Source organism: Nicotiana attenuata, unplaced genomic scaffold, assembly GCF_001879085.1.
Source record: "Nicotiana attenuata strain UT unplaced genomic scaffold, NIATTr2, whole genome shotgun sequence".
Lineage (NCBI taxonomy): Eukaryota > Viridiplantae > Streptophyta > Magnoliopsida > Solanales > Solanaceae > Nicotiana > Nicotiana attenuata.
In genome coordinates, this window is record NW_017670426.1 from 531,924 (window position 1) to 542,676 (window position 10,753).

The 10,753-nt window shown below is 36.0% G+C and overlaps 2 protein-coding genes across 2 annotated transcripts in view; one reads left to right on the top strand and one right to left on the bottom strand.

The window, feature by feature from the left end:
* Nucleotides 1–3,298: 3,298 nt before the first annotated feature.
* On the top strand, nucleotides 3,299–4,401 carry LOC109239249. The gene has a single exon (XM_019405791.1). The coding sequence runs from the start codon at nucleotides 3,601–3,603 to the stop codon at nucleotides 4,189–4,191; it is 591 nt and encodes a 196-aa protein (XP_019261336.1). The 5' UTR covers nucleotides 3,299–3,600; the 3' UTR covers nucleotides 4,192–4,401.
* A 2,996-nt stretch (nucleotides 4,402–7,397) lies between these two features.
* Nucleotides 7,398–10,753, bottom strand: part of LOC109239256 (GDSL esterase/lipase At4g10955-like) — a 3,979-nt gene continuing 623 nt past the window's right edge. The window contains exons 2-3 of the mRNA XM_019405802.1: nucleotides 9,835–9,917; nucleotides 7,398–8,590 (exon numbers count right to left, since the gene is read on the bottom strand). Of these exons, the coding sequence (XP_019261347.1) occupies nucleotides 7,618–8,590; nucleotides 9,835–9,917 (1,056 nt within the window). The 3' untranslated portion in view covers nucleotides 7,398–7,617. The remainder of the gene's footprint in view (nucleotides 8,591–9,834; nucleotides 9,918–10,753) is intronic.

Consider the following 10,753-nt stretch of genomic DNA (forward strand, 5'->3'; position numbering starts at 1 on the left):
AGGGACGTACCCCAAAGGGATGTAATGTAGGCAACCTACCCTGATGCAAGCATCATGACTGATTTTACGGCTCGAACCCGTGACCTATAGGTCACGCAGAGACTAACCTTACTGTTGCTCCAAGGCTCCCCTTCAACAAAAGCTGATCACATTGGCTGCTGTCGCGGCCTTTCAAATATCAACCATAGAGTACATGAATACTAATAAAATATCTAAATCAGGATGTGGTTTTCTTGAAATCTTCATAAAACAGCAGCAGCAGTTTTTCATGAATGAATACTCCATCTTGCAGGAGAAATAAATTAATTAGCTTTGTATAAATTTCTCTTAACTGCGTCTCGTAGAAATGCAGGGTAAGACTGCATACACTAGACCCTTGTGGTCCAGTATTTTTCCGGACTCCGCACATAGCGGGAGCTTAGTGCACTGGGCTGTTTTTTTTTTTTTTTTTTTTTGCTATAAATAGTTACATGTTTGTTATAAATACTAAACTTGATGATATCATACTCTATTTTCCATCTTATCATATTAGACTTTGCTACTTACTATGAATAATCAACATTTTCTATGAGTATAACTAACAATGTTAAAGCAAAGTTTTCTGTTTCATTAATTTGGATAGATAAACATTTTAAAGATATTTGCCTTTACTGCAATGGCATCGCCTAGTTTACCCTGGGGTTTCCAATTACAAGCTAGTGTTACCTAATCCTTTTGCTTTCACCCTACCCCTAACCACACCCCCCCCCCCCTCAAAATTATAAATTAATGGTTTTTTTGTTACTTTTACTGTTGTTGATATGTAGTATTCTCTATGTTTCAATTTAAATGACACACTTTTCTTATAAGTCTATTCCAAAAAGAATGATACATTTATATATTAGGAAATAATTTAACTTTAAGCTTTTCATTTTATCTACTTTACTCTTAATGAGAAGTTTTTATAGCCAAAAAAAATTTCATGGTCCCACAAAGCTTTTACTCAATTACTCAGATAGTCACTCAACTATCCGAAATTATCTACCAAAGTCATCTTTCTTTCGTTTGTAACAACAAAATCAGTTAACTATGACAATAACACTTAGAAGGTTACTCAACAACATTTCTCAAATATTTGAACGCCAAATACCTATTTTGCCCTCTAAATTATCAACTTTTATCTCCTTTTATTTTTTTTTTAGCTTTTTTAATGTAATAAATTTCTCTGTTAAGTTATATCATGAACTTACCTTAGAATAAATAAATTTTATTTATAAATTAAAAACTTAAAATAGTATTTAAGCATATACAATGTTGGAATAATGAAAATATTGAGCATAATAGAAAGTTAATTAGAACAATTTGTTCATAATAATAATTTTAATATTAACAAAAAAACTCAAAAATTATTTACACGATTGAGAATGAAAGAAAAGAAAGTTATAAAATATATATTCCATGCACGTACTATAGAAAATAATTATTTAAAATAAAGGTATTTTTGTAATATACATTACATATTTTTGAATATTATGCTCAATTATATTATTATTTATGCTAGAAAAATATTTTTTATTATTTTAAATAAATATATTTTTGTTCTATAGGTAAGTCAATAATGTTGGTTAAAAAGAGGAAAAAAATCATAATATTAAAAAAGTATTAAAAACAGAAGATAAGTTGATAATTTAGAGGGTAAAATAGATATTTGCCGATCAAAAGTTTGATAAATCTAGTTGGGTGACCTTCTGAGTGCTATAGGCGTAGTTAAGTGACTTTATTGTTACAAACGAAAGAAACATGACTTTGGTAGATAATTTCGAAAAGTTGAGTGACCATCTGAGTATTTGACTCCTTAAGCTTTTAAGACCACATATTCCAAAAGTCCTTTTTTTTTCCTAACTTTACGCCAAATCAAATTATATTATCTAATTTCAAACAAAGAGAGAGTTGTATTGGTTAGAATCTTACTACACGACCACGGCGGTGATGACCCCGTCCCAACTACCCTGCGGTGGTAGCTAACGAACTCGACCCCATCTGATCATTGCTAATTACAAGATAAGCGTCGAGGTCGGGGCCCCTCTATGAGAAGAGATCACCCCCTCCCCGACCCGGCCAAGGTAAGGTGCGATGAGCACGAGAAATCTTCGAATATAAATAGAGGGCAGGAGAGCCAAAGAAGGGGGGCTTCTCCATCTTTCTTCATCATCCATCAGTACAAGAACATCAAGGGAGATGAAAACTCCATGAAAAGCGCACGGAGCTCAGGGAAAAAGGGAAAGAGATCTTTCACCTTCGACAATTCATGAAGGAGACAACTCGATTGTAATTTCCTGAACCTTCTCAAGGGGAGGCGGGACAAATTTCGATGATCAATAAAAGCTCCCCAATATTATCCCTGTTTAATCTTCTATTTTATAATTTGTCTTTCGATCCGGTATTAATTATGATTGACTATGATTTACCCCTTCATATATACTGATTGATTTGCTTAAAAAGTATTCAACAACTTTTGAGTCAAACAAGAGTATCGTTTTTAAGTTTACTTTTTCAAATCATGCATTACAATAAAACTATGCCTCAATCTCCAAACATGCTTCGCAATCAACATAGAAAAGAACTAGCAAATAGCAAGTATTGGTCTAATGAAATGACGAAAACTTTGGTATAACCTTTATTCTTGACCTTTTTTTTTTGCTGCTTAAGCTTAAAACCTAGTACTAGTAATTTTAGCATCGATAGTCTTCTTCTGGTGCATACTAAGATTTCCTTTCCTTGCTTTCCGTCCAATTGATGAATTGAACCTCCTCTAATGGTTAAATGTAGAGAAAACCTATCACTAAAGCAATTACAACAACAACAACAACAAATATAATATAATTTTATAAGTGGGAGTAGTGTGTACATAGGTTTACCCCTATCTTATGCAAGTAAAGAAACTGTTTCAGACAGACCCTCGGTACAAAACAAGCATGCATAATGTTTTACTGTTTAGTTGACTAAAGCATTTCTCTATAGTAATATTTTAGTTGCACTACTTCCATCCTACTTTGGAAGGGAAGCCGTGAACTTACAAATCACGGGTTCGAGCAATAGAAGCTAAATTTAATGCATGCATTAGGATTGGCTGTCTACATCACACCACTTCGGATGCAGCCCTTCTCCGAGTCATGCGTAAATACGAGATGCTTGGTGCGGGGTGCCTTTTAACATCCTACTTTGTTTAGGTATATAATGTTTGAAGGGGAAAAAAAAAAGTGGTCCTAGTGGAGTCCAATTATGTACTCATCCCACTTCAAAAAAAAAAAGTCTGAAAAAACAAAAAACAAAAAACAACCCCCAACCCCAACCAAACTCTTTTCCCGGGTCTCAATTCTTTTAGCAAAAAGAAGTGACAAAAAGAACCTAAATTACGCAAACCAAATTGCAAAAAAGTCTCCATTTTCACACTGTCCATAGACACTCTTATCACTTTCTTGAATCCCCTCTCTCACACACACACACTCACTCTCTTTCTTTCTTGTCTTCAGGCACCGCATCCAAAAAACAGTATCTCTGTCTTTTTCTCTAAACACCCAAAAAAAATCCTCAACTTTAGCCATTTTCAAGATTCAGAAAATGGTTAAGTCTCGTAAACCTCCAAGTGGACGTACAAACTTAGCTTCATGCATTGTCGCCACCATTTTCTTAATCTTCATCCTCATTGTAATTCTCATCGTTTACTTCACCGTTTTCAAACCAAAAGATCCCGTTATCACCGTTAACTCCATTCAGCTTCCCACTTTCTCTACTTCTAACGGCACCGTTAACTTCACGTTTTCTCAGTACGTTTCTATAGAGAACCCGAATCATGATGTGTTTACTCACTACGACAGTTCACTTCAGCTCCTTTATTCGGGTAATCAAGTCGGGTTTATGTTCGTACCTGCTGGAAAGATTAATTCGGGTCGGACTGAGTACATGGCTGCTACGTTTTCTGTAAAGTCTTTTCCTTTAGCAGTGAATGGGATACCACAGAGTGTGGGACCTACTGTTACTGATGGGTTGAGTGGGTTTCGGGTCGGACCCAGTTTGGAGGTGGAGTCCAGGATAGAGATGGCGGGTCGGGTCAGAGTGCTCCATTTTTTCACTCATCATGTCGAGGCTAAAGCTGAATGTAGAGTGGCTATTTCTGTAAGTGATGGATCTGTTACAGCTTTCCACTGTTAGTTTCTTTAGTACTGTATTTAGTTCAATTTTCTTTTTTTCTAGTTTTTTTTCTTTTAAATTTCTCTTTATTGTGGTTTGCTGATGAATTTCCAGAGGAACTGTAAAAAATGTTGTATAATTTTTTTTTGGTTTTCCACTTGTGTTTAGTGCACATTTTTGGGGCCTGACTAATTCTGATTCGCGCTAAAAAAATCTCATTTTGTGGTAAAACATTTCCTATTAGAGGCTTCATGTGGTTTAGCCAAAAAAAAATGTTTTAGTTAAATGGGTGTCATATTATTTGTTTTATTGTTGAAACTAATTTTTCTATTTGCTTGGCAACATGTGAGTCCTCGCTTCTTTGATCTAGTCAACCCTAAGAAAATGCATTCTTTAATGGAGTATTTGAGTGTTTGTTTTAATTGTTATTTCATTTAAATAAGTTTTGGGATCATAAATAAGCAGAATAAAATAATTTACAGAATCTACAAGCAAAAATCAAGATCTACTTGCTCTTATAATGGATTGTTGTAGTAGTATAAAGAGAAGCGGTATGAGCTTGCAATGACTTACGTCTGGTTTCTTAATTGGATTTATAAGCAGAAGAAAAAACCTCCTATAGAGGTTAAGTAGGCGTTTGGACATAAGAATCGTAAAATTCTAAAAAATGGTGAAAATGGTATTTGAAATTTAGAGTTGTGTTTGGACATAAATTTCAGTTTGGGTTGTTTTTGAAATTTGGTAAGTGATTTGAGTGAAAATTTTGAAAAAATAATTTTTTTTGCAGTTTTTTAAATTTTCGAAAATTTTCAAAATGCATCTTCAAGTGAAAATTGAAAATTTTATGAAAAAATGCTGATTTCGAAAAAAAGTGAAATATTTTTAGAAAAATCTTCCATCAAATTTATGTCCAAATGGGCACTACTAAGTACTTGTTACATATCTAGAAGCCAATTTTCCAAAACAGAAGTAGAAAACATGAAGCGTTTTGAGTTTTATGAGCAACACTCGCTGGGAAGGAAATTCTTTTTCTTTTCTAAAAGTAAATGATTGGCAAGATTGCTAAAAGAGAACACTTTTTCTAAGTAGTGGCAATGTATAACACAGTAAGCAACTAAGAAGCATATTAAACTCTTTTTCAAAAACAAGGGAAAAGATTGTCCTAAAATGTATTGTTTAGATGATGAAATAGTGGTCAGGAGGTTTCGAATTCAAATACTGAGAACAGAGAATATTTCAATGAGAAGGCTTATTTGACTCAAGTCCGACTTAATTAGATTATTAAATTTTAAATACTAAATCCCCATGGATTCGGTCGAGGGTCTTTCAGAAACATCCTCTCTACTCCTCTGGATAGAAATAAGTTCTGAGTACACAATATCCTCCCCAGATCCCACTAATGAAATTTAATGGATCGTTATTGTTGTTGTTGAATCCGGGGGACGGGAGATGATGAGAGTGATTTGATGAGGAAGTGGGCACAGGGACAAAGCTCGTGACCGAATAGTGGAAATTGGGTAGTGGGTACAAGCCGCTTGCACAGGAAATAAGGACATTGCAACAGTGTTTTTTAGTGGACCGATCTTCAGACAAAGTGAAAAACATTTATTTTGTGTAACGACTTTGTGGTCCCAGAATTTTATGGACCCAGATGTATAAGATATGGATCCGTGAGACACAAAATAAAATCACTCAACAAAGTGACATTATTGGTCAAGTCCTTTCTGCAACGCTTTCATTTTCTATGTGGGGTTAGGTTCCTTGGGATTAGAGTTTGTAAGGAACTTCCTTTTCATGTGCTCTGTATTTAAGGGCGCATGTCTTAAACAGTTAAAAACAACAAAAAAACAAAAGACTGAGGCCCCATTTTGCCATGAATTTTGTCAAAATAAATTTGGAATTTATTTTCAAAACTCATGTTTTGCCATAAATTTTGCCCATATTTTGGCCAAATCTCAAATCTCAAATTCCAGGCCAAAATCTCAAAACTTGAGAATTATATATATGTTTTTCCAAAATAAAGTTGAAAAATATATTTTGCAAAAGTATGTCCAAACACATTTTCATCTTCAAACCAAACTTCACCCAAATCAGATTGTTCAAAACAAATTTGAGAACCATGGCCAAACACTAGCTAAAAATGATTCTTTATATGCCAAGTTTAAGTAGTACATAGTTAGTTTTACTGGAGTCCTTTTTTCTAAAAGGGTCTATATAAGTTCGAAAAAAATCATTCTTAATTAATCATGTAGAGTACCATTTAAACTAAGGGTGCATTGCCTATTTGAACGAAAAATAGAGTCTGGTCTTTGTATAGACACGCCTTGAGCCGTCGGCCTAGTCTTACTTTTATTTTACGGAAAAGGGTCAAATATATTCTTATACTATCAGAAAATATTTATATATAACATTCGTTATATTCTGGATCCAAATATACCCCTGCCGTAATACTATTGGTTCAAATATACCCTCCCGTTAAGTTTGTCCAACATGAACATCCAATCCTACGTGGCACTGATATTTGATGAGATGGATGCCACATGGCTTGCCACCTCAACGCCCTAACCCATTTTATCTCCCCCCTCTACAATTTTTTTTCCACCACTAAAATTTTCAAATAGAGGTATATTTGAACTAATAGTATCGCTTCAGGAGTATATTTAAACCCAAAGTATAACGAATGGTATATTTAAACATTTTCTCCGGTAGAGGTGTATATTTGACCCTTTGGCATTTATTTTATTTCAGTTCAAGTTAGATATAAAGTTTCCACTACATCTACTATTCTTTTACTACAGTAGGCACGATTAAATATAAATATACATCTTCAAGAAATTCCTAGGTTTAGGTTAAACATAAAATACTTTGTTTCGACTGACATTACTAGTAACTCTGTTTTTCTTGGCACATTGACTAATGGAGTACGATAAGCAATATGTTCCAAACTATGTGTTAGGAATTCTCCGAGTCAATTCCTCATTAGGAATCCCTTGAGAATTCACTTGAACAAACAAGATTGTGTGGAAGGTGAAAAACAAAAAACTCAAAACTTAGCTCACATAAATTCTTTCGAAATGTGATAGTATGCATTAGGGGTAGATATAACAACAACAACCACCCAGTGTAATCCCACAAGTGGGGTCTGAGGAGAGTAGGATGTACGCAGCCTTACCCCTACCCTGGAAGAGCAGAGAGACTATTTCCGATAAATCCTCGGCTAAAGAAGGTGAAAGAAGCCCACTAGGGGTAGATGGATTCACTAAAATATAGAAACATGAATGAACAAAATAGAAGTTGAAGGTAACAATGCATCTCTAAAGCAACGGTCGCACCAGTACAAGAGCCATTACGCTAAGCGCAAAATATAAACATACCCGAGGAGAGGAACAAATTAGACAAACATACCATCTGTCAAGTGCAGTAGTGGTATTTGTTTTGAACCATTTGTTATGTGAACTGGTGTTTCTTGGACTCAACAAGTAGATCAGGTTTCCACCATTGGTGAATTCCATGAGCTTCTTTGAAGACCGTCGAAGGACTCAAATTAACTGTTAAGTTGGCTGATGGAATAAGGTGCAGCGGCTCATCACATTCCTTCCCCATGAAATTCATGACAAGACCACCAATCGAGTGTTGGGTTGCTACCTTCTCAATAACTCCTGCTCCCATTGTATCCATCCTATCCCTGTGTTGAAAGTAGCCGATGTATTCTGCGCAGATAGGATCAGATGGATTCACATATAGGCACGGCGTCCATGCAGATAATGCAACGAATGTATCTCCAGATCGAGTATTCACAATTTTAGTCTTCGCAGCAAAAGCAAGTCCAGCTGTTATAACACTGGTTGCAAATCTGATCCCGTGTTTCACTTTTTCATGTTTAATTCTTTCTATTGGAGCCGCCAAGAATGGTGGATTAAACAAAAATGCATCTAGAAATACACCGGTCTTTGCCATGGTTTTGCCAGCAAGCATTGCCATTGCAGCTCCTAATGAATGACCGGTTAGCCAGATATTTGAGCTTCCGAATGTGGCAACCACATGTCGAACAGCTTGAATGGCTGTTTCAAAGCGAGATGTCCGATGAAGTCCATTTCTAATTATGTGGACATCCAATTCTACATCTCGTGTAAATGCATCACCTTTGGTTAAGGTCCCACGGAAAGCAATAACAAACCGTGGGGCTTTATCTATGGAATCACCAGCATAAGATTTTGACGGTGCGAATTTATATATAGCACCAAAAATGCAGGAATCAACATCATCAACAAGCACGCGATATAACTGAAATTCGAAATGTTTCCACCACGGAGGAGCAAAAGCTTGAGCTTCCTGCCGCTTTTCTTGCCGGTCTCGCTCTAGGATGTAGACACCCTGAACCAAACTCGCAGCCACAGATCGTCGATGAGCAACATTTTCCCTGCATTAGGTAACAGAAAAATGTTACCAGTAAACTTCCAAGCAAGAGAAGTGTCGGGCAGGATGAGAGTGAGTAGTCCTGAGTAGTCTTGCCCAAAATAATAGCATTAAGCTGCATAATTTGGAAAAGATAAGAAAAGAATGCAGAGCTCAAGCTAATTTCAGTTGCTCTATTCTTTTTTCCTACGTGCATCTATTTTGTTTATCGGGTGAAAGATCAAGGGAACTTGTTGCTGAAAGAAGACCGGTACACCACCCATTCTATTAACACAATATCATGCTAATTAGGCGCTTGCAGGCATGACATCTTCAAATCATCAAAGAGAACTTGCATCCATCTCCCCCCCCCCCCCCCCCCAAATCTTCTCATGCATGCAATGTCGTTTTTCCATCCCTTTTTCTAGAGGGGAAGACTGCCAAGTGGGAGGAATAACGTATCAAAAGTAGTGTGACTAAAGTACATTTCAAAGTCCTCTTCCATGGATTAACTGTTACCTATGTTGCACGAACTCTCCAAAATGTTGCACGTATTACTTTTGGAGGATCTAATACGCACCGGCGACATTTCCGGAGAGTCCGAGCAACATAGACTGCTACACTCATGTTCATCCTTGATAGGGTGCAAGGTGTACTAGGGGATTTACACAATCGAAGCAAAGTGATCTAAAACTTTGGAGGCGTTTTTATCACTTGGTAGATGCAGGGCATAAAGGCAAAATCACCCCCGTCCATCCCAACCAACTTTCTCCTTTGACTATGCGTACAGGGAAAAAGTGTTGTATGTCCTCATTCTGATGTTAGATTAGATAGATCTACCCTTATTTATTTACTTTTTGAGAAACAGATCTGCCCTTATTTATTCATATTGGAGATAAACATCTTGCAAAAGGGTAAAATATGGAGAGAGAATCTATTATTATACAGGGAATTTTCTATGACATCCCATAAAGGAAAAGATCAGAATCAATCTAGAATGGAGGTAGTTTGAGTATGAATCAAGACACTTGATGTTTCAACATCTTCCTTTGGAAGAAGTCAAGAACTCGACAGTAATGACATTTTTAATAGCTGCTTTAATATTCAGTACACTATTTGTCATGGGTTTCACTAGCGTCAGTTGATTACATTCATAATATTTCATATATAACTACAAGTTTTTCCTATATTACATCTCTGATAATTCGATCACCTTTATATATGCAAAACCTCTTTATAACTAAAAAATATGGCAAAGAACTTACACACCAGTCAATAGCAGTTAGGTGCAGAGGTCCACATAGGTCAAAAATTTCCCTCTCTGAGATTAATATATTTTGCTCTTCTTGACCCTGCAAAACACAATGGGGAAACAACGGTGAAGATCATGCCAAGTGTTGCAAAAACGATCCAAAGCACAAATTTAAATGCGAGTGGGTTTTAATTACATTGGCTTTGCTCTAATAGGTGGTTCTTATCGCAAGGTCTTACTCTACAAAAATAATACCGATATCATTTCCATAGATACTCATGCCTCCAGACACCAAATCTCCCCCTATTATAGCACCCATATGGGTTACAAAGAGGATTATAAGCACACTGAAATTCAGCTCATGTTTAAGTTCATCTCCTAGGTTCAAATTCTGCTTTCTTCAGCATTTTTCTGTTTTGTTAAGCATCCGTAAAACATTTGTCTAGCCTTGCCGTCAAAAGTGCTACTAAAAAAGAAGTGAACTACTAAACCGAGTTCACCAACTTCATTTAAATTCTTTGGTATCAACTATTTGAGGATGTTAAGGATGCACCACGTTATGAACTAGAACCAATAACAAGATTAGAAGAAGAACATCACAGGTAATTCCCGTATCACATGATTCTTCGCCAAGTTACTCCATTTACTACCCTAATCAAAATCTTTTTACTTAGAGGGACATTGCAGTCATCCATCATTAATCCTAACTTGATTGATAACCGTTATCTAATACATTGTTCACAAACAAAATCTCTAAGCCTAATGAAACATCTATGTAGCAACTGACAAAATGAGGGATTAGCCTAATCGTAATGACCCTCTACCTCAAACCATAAGGTTGGTCTTCGAGTCGCCCAAGAAGCATAGTTGACAATGGCCACTCTATGCTCCTGGATGCAGGGCTTCTGGTGTTTTTTTTGGTTTTTTTTTTTTTTT

Coding starts and splice junctions, on each gene's coding strand:
- LOC109239249 (XM_019405791.1), top strand. CDS start 3,601: ATGGTTAAGTCTCGTAAACCTCCAAGTGGACGTACAAACTTAGCTTCA.